Source organism: Ursus americanus, chromosome 23 (assembly GCF_024610735.1).
Source record: "Ursus americanus isolate L20-20 chromosome 23, mUrsAme1.1.p, whole genome shotgun sequence".
NCBI classification, from domain to species: Eukaryota; Metazoa; Chordata; class Mammalia; order Carnivora; family Ursidae; genus Ursus; species Ursus americanus.
This window is the reverse complement of record NC_142149.1, coordinates 22,018,927-22,042,407: the sequence shown is the minus strand read 5'-3', so window position 1 is coordinate 22,042,407 and position 23,481 is coordinate 22,018,927. Positions and strand designations below refer to the sequence as shown.

General features: G+C 47.2%; 1 protein-coding gene across 2 annotated transcripts; it reads right to left on the bottom strand.

The window, feature by feature from the left end:
* Positions 1-123: 123 nt before the first annotated feature.
* CWC25 (CWC25 spliceosome associated protein) lies at positions 124-21,870 on the bottom strand. 2 transcript variants are annotated; one of them, XM_045788830.2, is made up of 10 exons: positions 21,674-21,860; positions 19,050-19,222; positions 12,144-12,380; positions 9,372-9,441; positions 8,623-8,750; positions 7,899-7,962; positions 7,083-7,294; positions 6,590-6,688; positions 2,085-2,246; positions 124-1,591 (listed from the first exon to the last, which is right to left on the bottom strand). In XM_045788830.2, exons 1-10 carry the CDS (start codon positions 21,689-21,691, stop codon positions 1,477-1,479), a joined length of 1,278 nt encoding a protein of 425 aa, XP_045644786.1. In that variant the 5' UTR covers positions 21,692-21,860; the 3' UTR covers positions 124-1,476. The 2 variants fall into 2 exon arrangements, 1 of the variants encoding a protein (XP_045644786.1); XR_006777989.2 differs by lacking the exon at positions 124-1,591 and adding an exon at positions 2,706-2,872 and having other exon boundaries at positions 2,117-2,246; positions 21,674-21,870.
* Positions 21,871-23,481: the final 1,611 nt, after the last annotated feature.

Sequence of the window (23,481 nt, the reverse complement as noted above, 5' to 3'; positions counted from 1 at the left end):
CTTTGTTACATAATTCCTCTCGGAAGAAGGATCTCCAAACATTCGACACAAATTACAGGTCGGTATTGTTCTGTATGGGAATTCGTAAATTCGGTACACAGCGTATGCTTGCTCTTTAAACAGTTACAAAAATAAATGTAGCCTTTATTACCAAGTAATAAAATAAAAGACATAATTAGCATAGAGAAGCACGATGAGGTGGTTAAATGAATAGCAAGTGTTTGTTACTGTCTCTCTGGGGAAAGGCTAGATTTTAAGTATTACAGTGCCTGGGATCAAAAGTGCACAAAAATATAAATCCAAATTCGTTTTAAGCAGAATTAGGGATTAGCAGAACAAGGAACTAGCCCAGCTAATGTGTGGGTCAAGAGGGCCTAAGGAGTTCATGGGTCACATGAGGGCTTCTGGTAAAAGAACAGAAAAGGGAAAGAAGTAAAGGCAGGAGACTGGTCCCATGAGTTTTGGGGGTTTTTAATACCTGACTAAAAAATAGTAGCAAACTCCTGAAAATCTAGAATTGTAATAAGATTACTACATGATTAAAAGGAAGCCATGAAATAAAACAGCTTCCATTTTATTTTCTTTTAGGAGCCAGGGTGGGAGCACACTGGTAATTTGGTCCTGACTCCTAAAATCATTTGACTTCACCCCTGCACTGCCCACACGGGAGCCTGTAAGCAGTGTAAAAGGATAGATACCCTGGATCCTATCTACAAACCCAGGCTCCTCCTAAACTAGCTGGATACAGATGGGAAAAAAAAAGCTGACCTGCCTTACTGTATTACTCGGTAACAAGATACAATATGATTCCATTTATATAGTAAAGTCACTTACCAAACAAGATGTTCTCACAAAGCTAACTTTTTAAAAAGCATGTAAAAATTATACATTTATACACATACACACTACACTTTTACGGTTCAAAAGATAGTCCGTATAGTTCAACAGCTCATTTACTGCTTTTTTGGATTGTTTCCCTTCCAGATTCTTTGTCACCCCCCTGGTTCCGCCCTAAGCTGACATCCTTCTGTCACATTATCTACTAAATCAAGTAGATGTTCATTTACCCCACTAAGCACAATCTATCTGGGTGATTGCAGAGAGAAGTTTCTGCCGGGTCCAGTCTACACTGAGGCACACAGTTCTCACAGCGGGGAAGAAAGTGGCATAGTAAGTATCATGACCACAGGAAACAGCCTTCAAGAGCAGGATGAGTGCTCACACCTACAGTGTCCAGTGCTCACCCACTAAAACCTACAAGGCACTCAGCAAAAGTTACTGAGGGTCCCATAAAGTGCGTGTCACTGGTTCTCAAAGGAGTAAGCTGTTTCAGGAATCGCTGGAGGACAGTCACTTTGAACAGTGGTGGTTTGACAACTGTGCAAGAAGTCACTTGAACTCTTATAAAGAGAATTTTTAAGGGATCAGCAGCCTCCCTGGAAAATTCAGGAAAACCAGCAAGAGAGGGGATAGCTTTCATCTTTTCATAAAGTTCTTCTCCAGAGCCATCGAGGTTCTCTGTAGAGAGTAGATGTTCCGTTTCACCCTATCCTCCAGGGAGGAAGTAGACGCGCTCTCCAGCTTCATGCGGCTGAGAAGAGAAGACAGGAGAATAACGTGAGTAACAAGTATTTGTCAAATGTCAACTATTTGGCGGAATTAGAAGAAACAGGCTGCCAGCCATAAAGCAGATGTAGAAACCCAAGCTCTTTTAAGCCCATGTAGGTAACTTTGGAGTGGACTCCATCTGGAACTCAATTTGTTAAACCAACGTCCATCACGGAAAAGTTACCTGTTTTGGAAACCAAGTAAAGCCTCATTGGAAAAAGGCCTCCTGAGCCATGAGTTCTTATTTCAATGGAAGGCAAGGAGATTCAATGAAAATACCAATTCACTTCTCCTTCCTTCAAATCAAAAATATCCCACTGTCTAGCTAGATGCTTGGAGTCGTAACAAAGGTGGCTCAGAGGCTGATCTCCCCGTTCTCACTGCACAGACATGGAAACACCAGGAACACAATGAATCAGCTGCCTCCTCGGGACCACAGCCATGAAAGCCGTTTGGCAGCAGGAAGGTGCACTCACTGGATAAACTTGCCATCCCGGGAGCCCAGCGTCTCCAGCCTCTGCTCCCGTTCGTCATCCTTAGCATGCCTCTTGAGGATGTTCAGCCTCTCTTCCTCCCGCCACTTGGCATTTTCCATCATCTCTTGACGTTTTCGCTCTAGTTCCTCTGATGAGAGCTTTCTGTTGAACACAGAAACCATCCTATCAGGTCTGCTTCTCTCCCAGCAAAAAACCAAACACTACAGGGAGAACAGAAATCAGGTAGGACCCCAGGTTCTCCACCACCCTGTTCTCTCTATGGAAATGCCCAACCCAGGGCCACACTCAGCCTGAGTTTCCTTCCTTCCTAATTATCTTGGGCAGGTGGCTTCATCCAAATTTCAGACTTGTAGTGAAGGATTCCATACTCTCTCTCAATAATCTCTGGAGTGATTGACTATTCTAAACATTATATACAAAATATTCCAATTGTTTGCTCAACAACTCATTGAGGAACACAGGACTGAGTTAGCCATGTGGCTGTTGACCTCTACCATCTACCCACTGGAAATGCTTAGAAATTCATGGACATAGCCCAGGAGTACACCGCTTTAGGAAAAAGCTAGAAGCCAGATGCCTGAAGAATTCAAGTCAATTCACCTTAACCTCAGAGAGTAATAGGTAGGTCTTCTTTCCTGGCACTCACTGCAAATGAAGTCAGACCAAGAAGAGGAGGTGATGAACCAGCTCAGTCACTATTTAACAATGTCAGAAATCCAAATCCACCGCTTCTCGAATGGGTGTGATATGCCCGTTTAAAAGATCCCCTTTAAGAGGAAAAATAATTGGTGGAGTCGCGTTAGGAAGTGAAGCTCAATTTTGAGACAGAAACTTAAAACACTAAAACTTGACATTTAGTTGCCTATAGTGAAATGACAATGCTCCCTTTCAAAACCCCACGAAATAAAATACATAAAACCACAAAGAGAATAGGAGAGGAGAGGACAATGGATAAGAAATGTTTAAAAACTGTTCGAAGATGGAAGTGGATGAAGGGCTGGTAACTACTTTTTACAGATTAGAGAAAATTCAATCCCTTTAAGTGCCCGATGCTAATCAGAAGTAAAATCCAGGAAAGGCTCAGAGACTGCAGGCCCCGAGTGGAGGATGGTGGTAAAGCTGAAAACAAAGGGACTGATTTAAAGTCTGTATGAGAAGCAATTAAGACACCCTGGGTCCTCATGCCTAACTTGGGGAAGCCAGTGATTGTTCTCTCAAACACTGACAGGAGACCCTCCAGAAGGGAGACCCTTCTCGTAGTTTCTGAAGAACTAAGCCAGACAGGAAATCAGAAGTTGCATGTGCATCAGGCACAGCAAAGGGAGCTGGCAGGCCACCAGGGCTGAAAATAATGTCTCCCAAAGTGCCAACAGCCAGAGTTAGAGCCATTGGTCAGGCAGCTGGAGGGTGTTTTCCTTCTATAGAAAAAAATTTTTTAAAGATTTATTTATTTGAGAGAGAAAGAGAAAGAGAAAATGAGAGCAGAGGGAAAGGGAGAGAATCTCCAGCAGACTCCCCGCTGAGTCTAGAGCCCAGCACGGGGCTCAGTACCACAACCCCATGATCATGACCCAAGCTGAAACCAAGAGTCAGGCACTCAACCAACTGAGCCACCCAGGCACCCCTCTCGTGTAGAAATTTAATGGTTCCTGGGGCGCTTGGCTGTCTCAGTCAGTTAAGAATCTGCCTTCAGCTCGGTCCTGGGATCAAGCCCCACGTCGTGCTCTCTGCTCAACGGGGAGCCTGCTTCTCCCTCTCCCTCTGCCTGCTGTTCCCCCTGCTTGTGCCCTCTCTTTCTCTGTCATATAAATAAATAAAATTTTTTAAAAAAGAAGAAATTTAATGGTTCCTGACAAGAAAACCGAAGATACTGACATGAGTGTCCCCAGCTAAAAACCAATTCAAACCCAACCTCCCACCAGTAGACAAGCCCTGCCCCAACACAATACAGTGATCTCAGCTTTAATTCCTTATTCTTACATATGAACATACAATGAAGTATCACCAAACATTTCAGGAAAGCCTCTCACAAGAAAGAGACCAAAGGGAAAGGGAACTGATAAAGATAAAGCACAAAACTTTTTTAAAAGTTTACAGTCAGAGGTAATGAAAGATATTATATCGATAAAATGAGAAAGGTTTTTAAAATGGAACAATCAGAACATAAAAGAGCTCTTAGAAATTAGAGAGGGGGCACCTGGGCGGCTCAGTCTGCTGAGTGCCTGACTCTTGGGTTCGAGGTGCTGAGTCCAGGGTCCTGGTATCAAGCCCCACATTGCGCTCTCTGCTTAGTGGGGAGCCTACTTCTCCCTCTCCCTCTGCCTGCCTCTCTCTCTCTCTCTCTGTGTCAAATAAATAAATAAATAAAATCTTAAAAAAAAAAAAAAGCTTCTTAAAAAAAAGAAAGAAAAAATAAGTCTTATCCCATAAAAATTGTTTGTTTTTGTTTTAAGATTTTATTTATTTATAAAGAGACAGAGATAGCGAGAGAGGGAACACAAGCAGGGGAAGTGGGAGAGGGAGAAGCAGGCTTCCTGCTGAGCAGGAAGCCTGATGCAGGGCTCGATCCCAGAACCCCGGGATCATGACCTGAGCTGAAGGCAGACACCTAACAACTGAGCCACACAGGAGCCCCTGTTTTTTTTTTTTTTTAAGATTTTATTTATTTACTTGAGAGAGAGAGCAGGAGCAGCGGGGAGGGGCGAGGGAGAGGCAGAAGCAGACTCGCCACTGAGCAGGAAGCCTGATGCAGGGCTCGACCCCAGAACCCCGGGATCATGACCTGAGCCGAAGGCAGATGTTCAACCAACTCAGCCACCCAGGTGCCCCCAAGCTGCTTTTTTTTAAAAAAGAGATTTTATTTATTTTGACAGAGAGAGCACACGAGCGGGGAGAGGGGCAGAGGGAGAGAGACAGAGAGAAGCTCAAGCAGACTCCCCGTTGAGCATGTCCCCCCTACGTGGGGCTTGATCCCACAACTGTGAGACCGTGGCCTGAGCTGAAATCAAGAGTCAGATGCTTAACCAACTGAGCCACTCAGGCGCCCCCAAAATTGCTTTAAATTGAACATCGTACTGCAAAAGAGAAGCTTTTCAGCTGTTAAGAAAGTCGTTCTAGATCACCAATGAAAACATACAAAAGGAAACGCGCACATTTAACAATTCTCACAAAATTCTCAATTATAGCCAAAGTTTCTCTCTTTTTGTCTTAATTCACCAGTATCTTAATTACATAAAATCACATCGACCACCTGGAACACCAAACCAAAACCGATAATGAGACCACAAAATCCATGCATTGAAATTTCTGTGCTTTTACTCCTGGGACAAAGAGGTCTTGAGGACTCTGACCCATTCAGATCACAAAACTCAACACAAATTCTAAGGATAAGAAAGGCTGATAAAGTACGACAAACTGAAGTGTTGGCAGGTGGCAAAAGAGACAGAAAAACAAAGCAGGATCTGAAAAAGCACAGTCGCACGCTGACCAAGAGCCTTAAAGCACAGAAACAAATACACTCACGGGCACTGACCCGCAGAGCAGCATGACTGCCAGCCCAGCTGAAAAACTGTCACCAGTAAAAGAATAAATTCTACATAACATACTCTGTCTGGGAAGGCCGGAAAACACATAACCTATTTTAGAAAGTTGTCAGCCAAGATTAAAACTTCTAAAAAAGTTTCTGTTCCTTAGAAACAGAGAATCGGGCAATCGGGAGTTAAAAGGGACCTGCGGGGTCTGCCTCTTTTTGAACAGAGTGAATACAAGAGATGGCGCAGACTTCCAGTGGTTCCAATGTTGGCTGTCTGTCGAAATCCCCGGGGAACTTTAAAAACACTGATGTCTAGGCCCACCCCCAGAGGATGACGATGTAGTAGGGCTGGGGTGCGGCCGGGTAATGGAGTTTTTTTAAGCTTCCCAGATGATTCTACCGTGCAGCCCATTTGTTTGGGCAATACAAGGAAGTTCGCAAAAGTTACTCATCTCCTCTCAACTTCTATGAGGACCAAGTGAGACCCCGAGGGACAATCTTTCGTGGGCACAGCCGGCTCCCCTCAGGTCCCAGGGCGGCACGCCCCAGTTCTGTCTGACCCACTCCACACCCAACTCCAACACACAGTCCATCTTAGGGTGTCTGCCCTCAACGAGAGCACCCTGCTTCCCCCTCAGCTGATGCCTCAGGAAAGGAACACTCTCCCGAGAAAAGCTTCTCTGTGGAATTCTCTGTGAGAATTAACATGTTTACAGATGTCCAGAAACAGTCACTTACTCAATTGTTCATTAAGTTAAAACTAATACTTGGTCCTTTCCATGTGCCTCGCAGGGAAAGGAGGCGGGACAGACTGTTAAAAGCGGACAGGAAGAATAAAAGCTGGTTTGGCAAAAAAAAAAGGTGAGGTGGATTATCCACTTGCCCTGGTTTGAGCCACGCCTAGACTCAGGGCCGCGGAGTCTGCAGTTCACATCCGGGGCCCCTGACTCACCTGGTGTATCCGGGAGCGTGCCGCCTCTGGTAGATCTCTTTTTTAGGCGACGGGCTCTTAGTTCGGCCTCTGTCTCTCCTGTTGGCCTTAGAGTTGTGCCTGTGAGAGACACACACAGGCCAGAGAGGAGAAAAGCCATTTCAATACAGGGGCTTTTTATCATGTCCCGCCAATGATGGGACAAAAGCTAACAGTCTTAGAACTATAATCCAAATTGAAGAGAACAGAGGGCAGAAGTGGAAGAAAAGCAAATACATAAAGATACGTAAGATTTGGTATTAAACTCACTCCAAAGATTCCACATATATAAATATGTAGTTCTAGGGGTCTGAGCTTTACATTGAGGTGGCGGCGGGGGGGATGACAAACAATATAAAGGAAATAAAGCAAAGACATTTGGAAAAATTAATGAACAGACATCAGTAAAAGCAAACACCTGCTGTGACCAGCCCCCACATTTACAGGCCATTTCCCAGTGAATGCCCACACTCACGGTTTGCTTGGCCTCGGGGACCGTGACCTTCTGCCTGGGGATCGAGAACTCCTGTCCCGGGACCCTGCTTCTCGGGCGCTCTTCTTGTTGGCATGTCTGGGAGGTGAGTGGGAGGAACTTCTGGACCTGGAATAATTCTTCAACCCGTGCATTCCCTTTTGCTTGGCCATCACAGAACTCTGCACCCTCTGGCTATGGCAGGAGTCCCTGATCTGTAGCAGCAAGGAAAGGAAGAAGAGGTATTTGTAGGAGACTCTCCAGCTCAGAAGAAGATGTGGTGAAACAAGGAAATGAATGAGCACTGAGGTTCTAGAAGAAGCCAACCTGGCGTACCGAGCCCATCACACAGTTACCACAGAGAAGCACTCAAACTTAGCAGTTCTCTGCAGAATCCTCTCAGAGAATGGACCCCGCCAGCCACCGGCACTGCCTGGACTCTTCACCACAGCCTCGGCAGGAGCAAGAGACAGGGCACAGGGACCGGGACCTAAGGTTAAACCTACTAAGGAAGAAAGGAATCCAGAGGGATGCCGACTGTCAAAAGTCATCAACCAGGAAGCTTAAAATGCCTGCACTTCATGGAAATTATCTGCAGAGGGAGAGGCAGAATGCCCGCAGGCCCCGCTGGTGGTTCAGGCTGTCTGCTCAGAGGGGGACAGGCTCGGGGATAAGGAATGGGCCAGCTCCCCAACAGCCCTGACCCTGGCGGCCCAGACTCCCTTCTTCCCTCGTGAGGTCTGACTGGCTGCTAGAAATGCTCTCGGTCCAAACAGGCTCTCAAGTGGACACACTCCACAGCCACGGTCACATCCTTACCTGTAAACCGTATCCAGGGGCTTTGGACAGCACAGGGGAAGAATCTGCCATCTTCTTTTGAGATCTAAGCGATTAAAATACACATTCATTGAAAAAGAAAATACATACAGGTCCAGGTTCAACCTCTCGGGCTGAAGCATGCTTCCCCCGTCAAACGTGCCCTCTCCCCCTGCACTGTCACCCCGCAGCATGGCTGTGTATTTGCACGGTCTCTGCTGGCGGGCGCATTGGCACAGTCGTGTGTTTCCTGTGAAAACCCGTGGGCCTCGCTCTGCAGCCCCAACGCCTGAACACGTTCTCCTCTCACCTCGTGCTGCTATTCCAGGGACTAACAGTGAGTCAGCAGTGACAATGCTCACTGCTCCCACACAGAAGACACACAGAATGGGCCCAGATGGGCCCATTAATGCATTAAAAAGAAAAAGAAGAAGGCAACATAAAATCCACTTCCGTCTCGGAGGAGTCACAAGCAGAGATGAAAGTCACATCTAGGACATCTACGCTAAGACCTACGAGGCCACGGTCAGCTGTGAGGGCCGGGCCGAGATCGCCAATGAACGCGGGTGCTGGGTGGCAAGTTCTGTGGGCATGGGGCCCACGTGCGAGTGCTCACCCCTGAAACCCCAGTGCCCGGCGGTTCCCAGCACTGAGCCGGCGCCCGTGACTATGTGGAGAATGAATGAGTGAAGGAGTCAACGAGGGAGGCCCGCCTCCACACGCTCACCTCCCCCGGCCGCGCTCATCCTCGCTACTGCAGCCATCACTACTGGAGCTTCTGTGCTTATGTTTCTTGTGCTTCTTTTTCTTCTCCTTCTTCTTCTTCTTCTCCTTTTTTTCCAGACTCATTTGCAACTAGAAAAAAGCCAGAACATAGCCACGCAAGATCACGGAGACCCCTGAGGAGCCTGGTTCATGCACAAACTACCTGACTATGCGTCTGGGGCGTCAGGGGTCCAGGATGCTAGCAGGGCCTCCCTGTCAACAGGAGGGGGCAAGTGTTAACCCCGGCAGTGCACAAACACCCCCCGGACTACGGAACGGAACCTCTGGTGGGCGGGGCTAGGAATCGGTGTTTGTAAACCACCCCCAGAACCAATGCCTCGGAATTTCCAATCTGTCAAAAGAACTCCACCTCCACTGAGAGCAACCGGGGACTGCAAGCTCGAGTTCTACATTTTCCTCACCAACTAAGCCAAGACACAATCACGTGGTACGTCATGAGAATGATAAATGGGCCCTAGAGGCTCGACGGCATGTGATCTCCTGAACACACTGTTATGATCAGGACTTCAGGGGCTGACCCATACTCCTAATTTCTAAAAACACCGACATCACATGGTGCTTTTCCAACCAAACAACATAAAAGAGGAAATCATTCTGTCTTCCTGCTCATAAGGTGAGAGTGAAATGAGAGAAGTTCTCACGTTAAGTAGCTACAAGATCCTCATAGTGCTTATTTGATACACTACTTACCAATTCTTTGATTTTCTTCATTTTCACAGGATTATTCAACACCTCTCTTTTTTTCTCCTCCTCCTTCTTCCTAGAAAAAAAAAAAAAGGAAATGATAAAAACCATGACTCTCTCTTTTGGCAAGGGGATTAGGTCATTCACTCCATTCTCCACAAGTCTACCCAGCAATCTCTTTTCAGATGCACACAGACAGGCTCTGTGTTGAAAGCTGCATGATGGTGAGGAAGACTCTGGGCTTCTTCCTCAACTATACAGAAGGGACTGAATATTGGGGGGCAAAGCCACATGGGTTCCCTGTGGTACAAAAGAGTGAGTGTGGGCTGTTCCTTATTAGGCTTTATGCTTGGGGCTTCCCAGCTGGTCAAGTACATGGGTGTCCTCCTGTGTACCAACGGGCTGCAGCATTTCCAGGTCACCTCCACTGTTGAGCATGAAAACCAGCTGGGACATAAAGAGAATGGATTCCTCTTTCAAGAAGTCTTACTCTCAGGGCGTCAGCGTGGCTCAGTCAACTCTTGATTTCAGCTCAGGCTGTGATCGCAGGGTCATGAGATAGATAGAGCCTTGTGTCAGGCTCCACGCTCAGTGGGGAATCTGCTTGAGATTCTCTCTCTCCCACTGCCCCTTCCCCACCTCTCTAAAATAAATAAAATAATAAAAAAGGAAAAAAAAGTCAAGGAGCCTGGGTGGCTCAGTCAGTTATGTGTCTGCCTTTGGCTCAGGTCACGATCCCATGTCCTGGGATCGAGCCCCACATCGGGCTCCCTGCTCAGTGGGGAGTCTGCTTCTCCCTCTGCCTGCCACTCCCCCTACTTGTGTTCTCTCTCTCTCTCTCTCTCTGTCAAATAAATAAATAAATAAAATTCTTAAAAAAAGAAGTCTTACTCTCATTTATTGCTCATGAGGGTACACTGGTCAGCCTACATGGAAGATGGAAGACAATTTGGCAACACTTATCACAGCCTGTGTGCTCTTTAATCTTATAAATCCTTCCTTAAGAATTTGTTACTGTTAGGACATAATCCAGGAAGGTCCCTACAAAGCTGTCCATATTATAACAATGAAAATTTGGAAAAAAGTTAGGGCCCAGTAAGAGAGTATCAATAAATAAATTATGATATATCCACACAATGTCGACATTAAAAATAGTATTACAGAAGCAGTTAGTGACATAGAAAGATGGTTGCTATATATAACTAGGTAAAAAAAAGGAGTTTATAATATTTATACATCAATGTTCAGAGCAACATTATTCACAACAGCCAAAAGGAAAAAACCCAATGTCCACTGACAGATGAAGAGACAAACAGAATGTATGCAGTGGAGTATTATTCAGCCTTAAAACGGAAGGAGGGACGCCCAGGTGGCTCAGTCAGCTGAGTGACTGACTTGATTTGGGCTCGGGTCTCGGGATCAAGCTCCTCATTGGGCTCCCCACTCAGCAGGGAGTCTGCTTGAGGTTGTCTCTCTCTCCCTCTGTCCCTGTCCCTGCCCGCACACATTCTCTAAAATAAATAAATAAAGTCTCAAAAAAAAAAAAAAAGGGAAGGAAATTCTGACACATGCTACAATATAGATGAACCTGTGAAGACCTTATGCTGAGTGAAATAAGCCAGTCCCACAAAAAGATAATTACGGTGTGATCTCACTGATGTGAGGTTCCTAGAGTAGCCAAACTCACAGACACGGAAAGTAGAATGGTGGTTCCCAGGGGCTGGGGGAGAGGGAAATGTGGACTTCCTGTTTCATGGGTAAAGAGTTTCCGTTTTGCAAGATGAAAAACTCCCCAAGATGGGTGGTGCTGATGGCTGCCCAACAGGGGGAAGGTACTTACTGCCACTGGGCTGCACACTTACACATGGTTAAGATTATAAATGTTATGTTATGTTTTACTTACCACGATCTAACTAATTAAGAAGCTAACAAAATGGGAGAAAATATTTGCATATACATACACAGTATCTTTACATACACCTATGTAATACCTTTACTACGTAAACAACTTTAAATTTTTTTCAAAATTAGAAATATAAATGACAGGGGCGCCTGGGTGGCTCAGTCGTTAAAGCGTTTGCCTTCGGCTCAGGGCGTGATCCCGGCGTTATGGGATCGAGTCCCACATCAGGCTCCTCCGCCGGAAGCCTGCTTCTTCCTTCCCTACTCCCCCTGCTTGTGTTCCCTCTCTCGCTGGCTGTCTATCTCTGTCAAATAAATAAATAAAAAATCTTAAAAAAAAAAAAAAGAAAAGAAATATAAATGACAAATGTTTTTCGATGTTCAACCCTATACGCTTGAAATAAAATGCTGCAAATTAAAGCAAAAAAATTAATATGCACAGCAAGAGTTGGCACCCAAAATGCAACTCTCCTTTGACATTATATATTAGGGTTTCAAGGAAGATTCTAAAGTTTCTTTTTAAAGGGTTCTGCTGTACAAGGGTTGGGGGGTAGAAGGCCTGCTCACCCACCTATCCCGCTCTATACATAGCCCCAAATTCCCAGGGAGCTGCCAGCCTTTCTCACCTTGCTTCTAACTCCTATTTTTGTTCAAGGGCCAAGGGTAAAAGAATGATCTGGTCTGGTCTGGTCTGGTCCACTTGGCATCTCTTATCACATGGCCTAGATAAGACACCCTTGATGGATTTCCCCTTCCCAACATCAGGGACACCAAATGGAGACAATCCTTTTACAGGGCAGACAAAAGCCAAGAGGAAACGAACTGTGAAGCCAAGCAACTCTGAAAACAGAACCCTTCCCAGCCCGCCATCAGTACCTGATGATGAAGAGTGGGTCCTCCCGGATTTTGCTGGCCATGTCAAGAAGGGAATTGGCACCGGAAGGGGCAAAAATGGAGCCTGGGAGTAGTCCTGTCTCCGAAGAACAGCCTGCCTCCTTCTCCTCCATCTTCTCAAAAACGTACTTGTCAATGGGGCGCCCCAGCAAGTACTCGTCGCGGTTCACCATCCCGCCAGGACCCTGATACATCCAGTCCAATTTTTCTTCTTTTTTCCTGGTTTAAGACAAAAAACACAATCAAAGGAAATGTAGACTCCTGCAGACCTACACGGACAACCTGAACACGAGGGACGGAGGACTCCAGCTGGTTGGAGCGGGCCTCGTTCTCCAGGCACCTCGCAGGGGCCGAGCACTGCACTCCACATGGCACACGAGCAGACGTGGTGCTTGTCGGCATGGGCTCACCACTCAGTGGAGAGATCGTTTCCACGCACTTAACGCCATTTATGTGGAGAAAGTATCTCTCAACCTGGGGTGTGGACACTTGCTCAGGGCCTCTCAAGTCTCCTTTACAAAGCCTTTATATATTATGCTTTCATTCTGAGCAGAATCAGAAACAATAAACAGATTCTGGATCATCTCATTACCAAAAACAATTTCAGTGACCACATATTCGGTTGTGTGAAGTGTGTTTGGGTGCGTGTTGTCACATGGGCACAAGCAGTCATTCTCTGTTTGAGAAGATAATGAGAAAAGACCAGAGATAATGGAATAAGTAAATTATGCTTTCAAGCCAAAAGGGACAGGCCAAGTTATGTACAGTATTTGCCAAACAAATACTGCCCTGTGGCTCTGAAAGAAAAAAATGGTGGGGAAACTGAACGAACCTCACACAACAGACAGTAAAGGCATACTGACTTCCCAACGGCCCGTGTGTAAGAGCCAACACTGCGTTCACGCTGCGAGCGGCAAGGTTGTTTCATCAAAACAGTATCATCTGGAACATTAAATTCAACGTTTTTGAATATGGCTGTTTAACACTTGTGTATTTATTTTTGCTTAAGATTATATAACAACTATGAGCATAAAGAATGTCTTCCTAAGTTACATCTTTGGACATTTTTTAAAAAATATTTTATTTATTTGAGAGAGAAAGAGAGGGAGTGTGCACGAGCAGGGCAGAGAAGAAGGAGACTCCGCTGAGCAGGGAGCCCAATGCGGGGCTCAATCCCAGGACTCTGAGATCATGACTTGAGCCCAAGGCAGACACTTAACCAACTGAGCCACCCAGCTGCCCTGGTTTAAAATATTCTTAATAAAAATGCCCAGGGGGCTGGGGCGCCTGGGTGGCTCAGTCGTTAAGCGTCTACCTTCGGCTCAGGGTGTGATCCCAGGGTCCTGGGATCTAGCCCCACATCAGGCTCTCTGCTCCGCTGGGAGCCTGCTTCTTCCTCTCCCACTTCCCCTGCTTGTGTTCCCTCTCCTGCTGGCTGTCTCTCTCTCTGTCAAATAAATAAATAAATCTTAAAAAATAGAATAAAATAAAAAATGCCCAGGGGTGCCTTGGTGGCTCAGTTGGTTAAGTGTCCAACTCTTGATTTTGGCTCAGGTCATGATCCCAGGGTGGTGGGATGGAGCCCTGCATCAGGCTCTGCAATCAACGCAGAGTCTGCTGGAGATTCTCTCACTCCCTCTGCCCCTCCCCGGGGCTCATGCTCTCTAAATAAATAAATAAATAAAATCTTTAAAAATAATAATATTTTAAACCAATAATGGAGGGGCATGACCCTTTAGTTTTAGTTTAGTTTTGGGGTTTTTTTTCCTTATTAAAACAATCGGTTTGAGAAACACTATAGTCTGGAATTAAGAACTGATTGTGGGCCACTGGGGTTGGGCTCCACCCAGCTTGCCCGGCCTCACTCACACCACTGGAGTCAAGATGGAGGAGTACAGTGAGGGTCATGCCCGGGGGGGGGTGGTGGTGGTGATTTATGATGAGTACCATAGATACTGGTGTCTTTCAAGCAATTAAAGGCTCTCACCATTCTCCAGTTGGAATAAACCAGAGGCTTCGAGGGAGTCTGACAGCTATTAAAACCAGGCCTCCACAGCTGGGAGGTAGCTTTAGAGTTTGGGGAGGTCTGTTTTCCACCACTGACTGTTGAAAGTTCAAACTAGGGGGAGAGAAGATCGCTGGCACTCCGTCACAGGTGCTGCCTTAACAGGAGCCACAGTGGCAGCAAGAACGGACCGGAGGCCATGGTTGTTGGGTCAGCTGTGATGGGTGATCCAAGGTGTAACTGGAGGAGCGGGTGTCTGACGGACAAGATTTCTCCTTGTGCAGTTTCCCAATGGTCCTTAGTTTGCTGAAGACCCCTCCCAGTTGCCTTCGACCCAGTTACCAGCCTCACCATCGGACACTATGGACAATGCCAACAGGACTTCTTTCCGAGGATTTCTTTAACAGAGTAAGTTCGAGAAGGATTTGGGAAGACCAAGGCATTCAGAAGAGTGCATGGCACAAAGTAAATACTAAATAAATACGAGCTGGTCCTTTTGTTAGCTGTGCCTGTGTTTCTCTCTCCCACCAGGTTTTCTTAAACTCCTAGGTAGCTGGGACCACAGTTTACTCACCGGTGAACCCCAGACAATTGCCTAATGATCACCTGTTCAGTGTTTGCCATTTTATGGTCAATGGATCTTGAGCGAGGCAGTACTTTTTGAAAGAAAAGGAGGTCTTGGTGATTGGGTCAGGGGAACTTTCAAAGGCCGTGTCAGAGACGACCGGAAGGATCATGCCTGTGCATGCCTGCCACTAACAGGGATGGGGCAGCTGAGAAAAAAGATTCATTTATCCATTTGTAAATATTTACTCTGACACTTCCTAGGAGCCAGACAGATGAGGAAGGCCAGAAGATGAAAAAGATTCAGGCAGCCAGGTCGCTCATAAGCTACTGGCTGAGGCACAGAGGCCCACGAATTACCAAACGGTGCTGACGAGAGCTAAGCATGTGCTGAGGGGACTCAGGGAGTCATCAGCATGAAGGTGACAAGTGGCCCTGCAGGAACAAAGACAAGCTGACAGAATAAAGGGAAGGGAGCAGCTAGGAGACGAGGGAGAACTAAGAAAGCGGAGGAAAGAGAGGACGTGATAGGAAGAGGCAGGAGGACGAGCAGCCTGTAGGCCGAGGAGCAAAAACGTCTCTGGGGAAGAGCAACTGGGTCAAATGGAGAAGAAAGGATATCAAAAATGAAAACAGGGGCGCCTGGGTGGCTCAGTAGGTTGAGCACCCGACTCTTGATTTCAGCTCAGGTCCTGATCTCAGGGCCGTGGGATCAAGCCCCACGTCAGGCTCCGCGCTGGAGTCTGCTCGAGATTCTCTCCCTCTGCCGCTCCCCTCATTCGTGCATGCACACACTCTCTCTCTCTCTTCAGTAAATAAATAAATAGATAAATAAATAAAATCTTACACATGACCAAAACCAAAAACCAAAAACCAAGACAGATACTTCTGTAAAGTAGTATTTTCATGGCTCTGTCGAGTCTTGAAGGGATTCAACAAGTATCAGTCCTACTCAGGCCCTCTAGTAAGAGAACACACTGAACAGCCGAGATCCAGGGCCACGAGACTTGGCTGGTTCCACCACTACCCAGCCGGGTGGTTGCTTCGTGCCTGCAAGTTACTTCTATATCCCCATGTCTAAAATAGAGCTAGTGACCACCATCTCTCACTGTTCACTCTGAGTTTTTATTTTTTTATTTTTATTAAAGATTTCATTTATTTATTTGACAGAGAGACAGCCAGCGAGAGAGGGAACACAAGCAGGGGGAGTGGGAGAGGAAGAAGCAGGCTCGTAGCAGAGGAGCCTGATGTGGGGCTCGATCCTGTAACGCCAGAATCACGCCCTGAGCCGAAGGCAGACGCTTAACCGTTGTGCCACCCAGGCGCCCCAACTCTGAGTTTTTAGATGAGAAGATACTTGGAGGAAAGGCCATGTAAACTCAAAATGATCTTGGGATGTCTGGGTGGCAGTCAGTTGAGCGACCGACTCTTGGTTTCGGCTCAGGTCACACTCTCCAGGTCCTGAGATCGAACCCCACCTTGGGCTCCATGCTCAGCATGAGTCTGCTTGAGACTCTCTCTTTCTCCCTCTGCGCCACCCACTCATGCGGTCTCTCTCTCTCTCTAAAATAAATAAATAAAATCTTAAAAAAAAAAAAGCAAGATGATCTATAGATTTTTGGTGTTGTTATCATTAAAGATATAGGCCAGGTTCTCAATCGAGGCTGCCCATTAGGATCACGGCGAGCTCTTAAAAGCTCCAGATGCCATTGCCCTACACACCCCTGCTCTTCTTAGGGAACCACTCCCATCTTTAATCTTCCAAGAACACCCTAAAGTGCAAAGGTTGAGAAACACTGGTATGGACCACCATTGAGAACACATTTTCTACCATTATCAGTAAATACTAAAGCAACACTCTATTGCAAGAGGGATCTGGAAATTCAGGATAATACATGTATTAAGGTTTCCATTTGTTCTGGGAGATGCATTACAAACATAGAAAAGATTATCTGACCCATGGAAGTGAATCATTACACAGTAAAAGGGTTCTACTGGCATTTTATAGGATAAATTAAAAGCACGCCACTGTGCAAAGAGTTACACAAAGCAGTGAGACGGACAAGCAGATGATTAAATACCTCTGGCAAGACCCAAAAAAAGGACATACGTGCTGACCTTTGTGTTTTATAATGTTGGAGGATATATGAGGGGGCAAAAAAAAAATCAAAAGAATATAAAATCAACTTCCTCCTATTCACAACAGAAAAGCATGAGGGTCAGCAAAGGACAAACGTTTAACTCGCAGCTCTGCAGCTGTTCATCTGTACTCCCACTCATTAACTAGACTCTGCAAAGCCCACATTTCTGATACATCAGGCATATGATGTGTAATGCTTTGCTGCATAAGAATTTCAAGGGGCGCCTGGCTGGTAGAGTCAGAAGAGCATGTGACTCTTGATCTCGGGATTGTGAGTTTGAGCCCCACGTGGGGTGTAGAGATTACTTTAAAATAAAATCTTAGAAAAAAATTTTTTTTCAAAATGATTTTTTACCTTTGGTTAGTGGGAAAGCAAACTCTTATGACTAGAAAGTACTGAATCTAAAATTGGTGTCTGTTTTAAAATCAAGGGTTCACAAAGTCTAGTTTCACACAGAACAATGTGGGTTCACCTTATAAACTGCCCAGGAATTTATCTGAATGTGTGAAATTTATTGACATTAAATTATAATGCAGGCGCCTGGCCAGAGCATGCAATTCCTGATCTCGGAGTTGTGAGTTTGAGTCCCACGTTGGGGACAGAGTTTACTTAAAAAAAAAAACACACACATTTTTTAAAATGTAAAGTATATAATTTACATAAAGCATATAAAGTAAAATAATTTAACGTATGTCTATGGTACTAAAAACAAAAATTTCGGGGCGCCTGGGTGGCACAGCGGTTAAGCGCCTGCCTTCAGCTCAGGGCGTAATCCCGGCGTTCTGGGATCGAGCCCCACATCAGGCTCCTCCGCTATGAGCCTGCTTCTTCCTCTCCCACTCCCCCTGCTTGTGTTCCCTCTCTCACTGGCTGTCTCTATCTCTGTCAAATAAATAAATAAATAAATTTTAAAAAAAAATTCTTTTAAAAAAATAAATAAATAAAAAATAAATAAAGACATAAATTTTATTCCCTTATCTCATTCGGAGTATTAATGTCATAACTATATTTTGTTCTATTTAAAAATTCTAAAACTATTTTAAAACATTCCAAGTTTCACACCTGAGTCAGAATGTCCTTCTCCCCAATCCGGTATCCTGCAAGAATGTGAATGTCACCATGCCTAAGTTCCATAATGCCATTTCCACGTGTAAGTTTCACATACACACTCCACCCTGAATGTCACAGATCCTCTTATCATGAAGTATTAAGGAAAAGCCCTCGATACCCAATGGGGAGAGTATGCCGCACACACCACCCGAGACTTGCCCACAAGGACATGAACAAAGAGAATGACAGTACAGATTACTCTGATTTTCGTCTATGTGTTGTTTTCACTAAACTTAAGAATGCACTGTACGGAGCGCCTGGGTGGCTCAGTCAGTTAAGTGTCTGCCTTCGGCTCAGGTCACGATCTCAGGGTCCTGAGATCGAGCCCCATGTCAGGCTCCCTGCTCAATAGGGAGCCTTCTTCTCCCTCTGTCCCTTCTCCCTGCTCGGGCTCCGTCAAATAAATACATAAAATCTTAAAAAAAAAAAAGCACTGTACATCTTATGCTTTTTATTTTTCTCAGAATACATCTGCTCCCAGCCCATTTGACGAGATGGGTAGGTTACTGACCATCTGCTGCTCCCATCCTCTATTACACGCGACGAAACTGAAGCAGGGTGAAGCGGAGTGGGACTGCCCACAGTCACACAACTTTTCCTGCCAGACACCACCCACCTGCTTCCATGAGACCTCACTGCCCCCCTAACATGAGTCTGCGGTACATAAACGAACAAAAGCAGGACTGAGGCCCAGATGCGCACGGAGCGGCGGGGTGGAGGCACTTGTCCGCAGCCATGCTTACTAATCACCAACCACGAGCGAGGCCTCCACCAAGCCCTTTACACTCGCTCCATCTCATGTGATCCGCCACCAGCCTTGGGAATTGGGTCTCTCCCTCCCCTGGTTCTACTGAGGTAACTGAGGCCCCCAACCTTGCTCCCAATGACACGGTTAGGCTAGTACGGGCAAAGCCAGCCTGAGAGCCCAGGTCGGACTGACTCCGAAACGCATGCTCTTAGCCAAGGGTTCTGAACAAGTGGATGCAGCCGCAGGCCAGCCCCGAGGTGCCCTAGGCACCAGGACAGCCCCAGCCCCCGCTGCGGCCGCGGCCTCGGCCTCTCACTCACTTGACAGCCCCGACGTCCTCAGCGTAGCGCTGCATCTCTTCCCGGGCCCTCTCCTCCCGCAGCTCCCGCTGCAGCTCCTCGATCTTCTTGCGCTCAGCCTCATGCTTCTGCTCAGCCTTCCACACCTTCTCCACATTGCGGAGCGTCTGTGGGTGCCAGCTCTTCTTCAGATTCTGTGGTGAATGAAAGGAGGGAGAAAACGATGCAGGGGGTGGGTGGGTGGGTACGGGCCCCCCCAGTCCATGTTCGTGCCGAAGCAGGCATCTAAGGGCAAGACGTCCTTCACGATGGCCAGGGTGGCACCCAGTGATCTCTCACACATCTGGGGTTTTGTTCAGGTACGTAAAGCTCCAGGATAGAACAGGCCTCTTCTGGATTCCCCTTGAACACTTTTAGCTTGAAATGCTTATGGATCAGACTTCCATCGGCCAGGCCTGAACTAAGGGGTGGTGGTGACAGTACAGGGGGAACGGGCGGAGAGGTAAACGCTGAAAGGCAACAGAACACTGCGTTTTTAGGGGACATTCATTTTTATGAACACAATCTTCTTCTCCTTGATTCCAGTTAACCTGCCTTAACCTTGTGTGGTTTACGACCCCACCAAGTATCTCTTTCAACCTTCCTTCCCAGGAATCTCCCCTTGGTTCTGATCTCGCCTTCACGCTGCACCTTGAAACACCTCAAGAATGCTTCTCCTCTCCCTCTTCCCCATCAGCCACTGTTTTGATTCAGCTGCAACCAGGGAAGGTTTCCTGGAAGAAGTGACATCTAATGACAATTACAATTTAGCCCAGTGATGTAGCAGGACGGAGCAGGGGTAGATTTCCAGAGGGAACAGCACACACAGCTGCAGGCCCAGTGGTGAGAAAACACACAGCACAAGTGATTCCGTGGGGCTAAAGATGGTATGCAAGCCGATGGGGGGGGGAGGGTCCAAGATGAAGCCAACTAAGCCAACTAAGAGAGGAATAGAGTAAGGGCCTTATAAACCACGTTAAGGGAGTGGGCTTTATCCAGTGGACAGTAGAAAACACTGAACAGTCATATGCAGGTGACAGGCATGACTAGCTACCATGTTCAGAATGCACTGGAGAAAGCAGAGGTTGAGGACCAGGAGGCTAGTTAAGAAGCCTAAATGAGAAAACCGACACAAGGTACCTGGCATGTAGAAGGTATTCAGTCAATGAGGGCTCTCTTTTCTTTCTTTTCTCTTTTCCACCTTGTCCTTCTTTTCCCTTCATCAGGTTGCTCAGTCCCCTCCCCACTCCCCACCCGTCCCAGGCCTTGTCCTACTGGTCTTCCTCCCCCTCCTTCAACACGGGTGATTTTGCCCCCCAGGGAGCATTTGGCAATGCCCAGAGACATTTTTGGTTGTCCCAATTGGAGGAGAAGAGTGCGACTGGCATCCAGGGGCTACAGGCCAAGGACGTTGCTAAACATCCTACAAGGCATAGGACTACCTACACACACACACACACACACACACACACACACACACACACAAGCAAAACAAAGAACTATCCAACCCAAAATGTCAATAGCACCAAGGCTGAGAAACCCTGAATTAGAGCTTTTCTGTCCCTAAATGCAGTTACCTGAAAAATACCTAAACTGGGGCGCCTGGGTGGCTCAGTCGGTTAAGCATCTGCCTGCGGCTCAGGTCATGATCTCAGAGTCCTGGGATGGAGACCTCGGGCTCCCTGCTCTGTGGGGAGTCTACTTCACCCTCTCCCTTCGCCCCCCCCCACATCTGGCTCGTGTTTGCTCGTGCTCTGTCTCTCTCATAAATAAATATTTTGAAAAAAGAATACACTAAATTGTATGAATCTTGGAGTCCTGGAAAGCATTCTAATCAACACCTGACAAACTCTAATACAGATACTGGACAGGTGGCAAAATCGATCTATCTGCTGATTCAATCGGCTACACGTTAAAGAGGTGAGCATCTTTCTGATCTTGCACTATGCTCTTGCTGGTCCTTTGCCCTAACCGGAGCTCAGCACACTACAAATGAACTATACAGTTTAAAAGAAATTGCCACATAACTTATATTAATTGCTATACATTCAGAAGAAAGCTCTGTCACTACAGATCAGAATGCAGCACTGAAGGAGGAATGGAACTCAGAAAGGTGGACGTGGGGAAGATAACTTCAGGTTTAAAAGAGGTATGGCTCAAGGGCGAAGAGAATGGGGCACGACCCCTCCTACTTTGGCCAAAACATGACTGAACTCCCAGCTAAGGAAGACAGAAGTGTCCCAAGACAAGATATACAAAATAAAGCCTGCGTTACTTGGTATCTGCCTCTTTTTCTAGGCATGGTTCACCACCACCACCACCCCCTCCCGGCCCTTCCCAGAACTTCCAGCCGGGAGGGTCCCCGCCAACAAACACACAAACACCAGCCGCCACCATTGGCGACACATTTCGCACACCTTCCCAGGTCTCTGCCTGGTCCCTCCGTGGCCCCAGTGGTCGGTCCCCTCTCCGAGGCTACGGCTCCCTTCTTGCGAAAGCACAGCTGTGTAGCCATGGTCACCCACTCCCACACCCTCCAATTTCCGTCCCTGGCCGGGGTCGGTCTCCGGCTCCGTCCTCCCCCCGCCCAGGCCTCCCTCACTTACCAGATCTCCGCCCCCCATGACAGCGGAGAAGCTTCCTCTCTACGGAGGACTCAGGAGGCGATCGAGAGGAAACGCAGAGAAATAGTTCAGCGGCGACCTGGCGGCCACTTTTACTGCCCGATCTAGAGCCCACTTCCGGGAGGGCGTCCTATTACTGCGTCGGCGTCGCGGGACGATGACGTTTGGTACGCTGTCGCGCAGTGCCGTGTCGGCGTCCCGGGAAGTCTCACGGCTTGGGGCCCAGATCTCGCGGCGCCTGCGGTCCGGTTTTGGACACCTCTGTTGGCACCGCACCCGGTCTCAGAAACGCCGTGTTGAAACGGCGCTGCTCGGTCCTCTTACAGTCGGCCGGGAGCCCCGCCCCGCCCCGCCGGCCTGTTGCCATGGCAGCGCGCTACGACGTTCACCCCGCCCCCCACAGCCAGGCCTCCCCCGCCCCGCTCCAGTGCCAGTTCGCCTCGTTGGCCTCTACCCGGCACTCCCCGCCCCCAACACCCACCGTTTAGAAAAGCTTTTCAAGCCCGCGCTCCTCTCCAACCTCCACGCAAGCTCAGCTCTTACTCCAGGCCTAGTTTATTGAGGGAAGTAGAAAGCATCCAGCCGAAATTCCATCGGCTTCCCTGCACCAAACCTTTATTATTTTTTTATTGGCGGAGGCCCACCCACCTTAGGATCTCTACCTAAAAGGTGGGGCTCGAACTCACAACCCTGAGATCAGAGCCTGCTCTACCCACTGAGCCAGCCAGGCGCTCCCTCCTGCACCAAACCTTTAGAATCGGCCAGCTTCTCCATTTCCTTTCCCTTCATTCATGTTGGAAGAGGCATCCTTCCTGTCTAAGCCCTCACGGTTCATCAGCTCTTCGTTGGACCCCTCACATCTGGTATTACAGATACCTTCCTCTATCCTGTAGCGCCCTCAGTATTGGCCCTTTGTCATCAGCACTTTTTGAAAGATTTTACTTATTTTTTAGAGAGAGTGAGCTCGAGCAGGGGGAGGAGCCGAGGGAGAGGGACAAGCAGAGACCCTGCGCGGCCCAAGGTGGGGCTGGATCTCAGGACGCTGAGATCATGACCTGAGCTGAAACCAAGAGTGGGATGCTCAACCCACTGAGCCACCCAGGAGTCCCTGTTTTCAGCATTTTAGGTGGGCTCAACTGACCCTTTAAAAAAACCATAGGGGGAACAACCATGTCTTTCCTCCAGCTGCTCCACTCTGTCTTAACCAAACTCTAAATGGGCTGTCTCCACTCAGGAGACAAGATGCCTCCATTTCATCTTCTGCTAAACCTTAGTCCTCCACTCAGCTATTTTTCCCACATGAGCTTCAGCAATCCCCCACACACACACTTAAAAGCCACATTGCGTCCTCATTTGACCTCCCCTGGCCTGTAAAGGTATTGAGGACCGCACTCCCCTCTGATGTACCCATCCCCATGTTCTAAAACCCTTAATAATTCCTCATTATTCATACTGTACAAAGACCACATTTTTAACATATCTAGGCCTTTCATGACCTGACTCCTTACCTTTCCAGCCTCATGAGGCTTCCTACTCATCCTAGAGCAGGCAAACTTTTATTTCCCTGGCCAAACATTTTTAACATTTTAAAAATAGGTAATACGCTGTAAATATGCTGTAAAAGATGGCAGAAGACAACGCAATACAATAGTCACCCCCCAACCCTATACCCTCCTCAGAGTTCTTTTATCTCATGTGGCCTTTATAATTTTATATTAAATGTTTGTATTTGAGTCTTTGATCCATTTGGAATTTATTTTTGTGTATTGTCTTTCCAGTTGGCTACACAT

Excerpts from the sequence above, each read along its gene's own strand:
- CWC25 (XM_045788830.2), bottom strand. Across the intron at positions 9,442-12,143 it reads GACCCACTCTTCATCATCAG|GAAGAAGGAGGAGGAGAAAA; the intron begins GTACTGATGGCG and ends TTTTTTTTCTAG. Across the intron at positions 7,295-7,898 it reads CCCCTGGATACGGTTTACAG|ATCAGGGACTCCTGCCATAG; the intron begins GTAAGGATGTGA and ends TTGCTGCTACAG.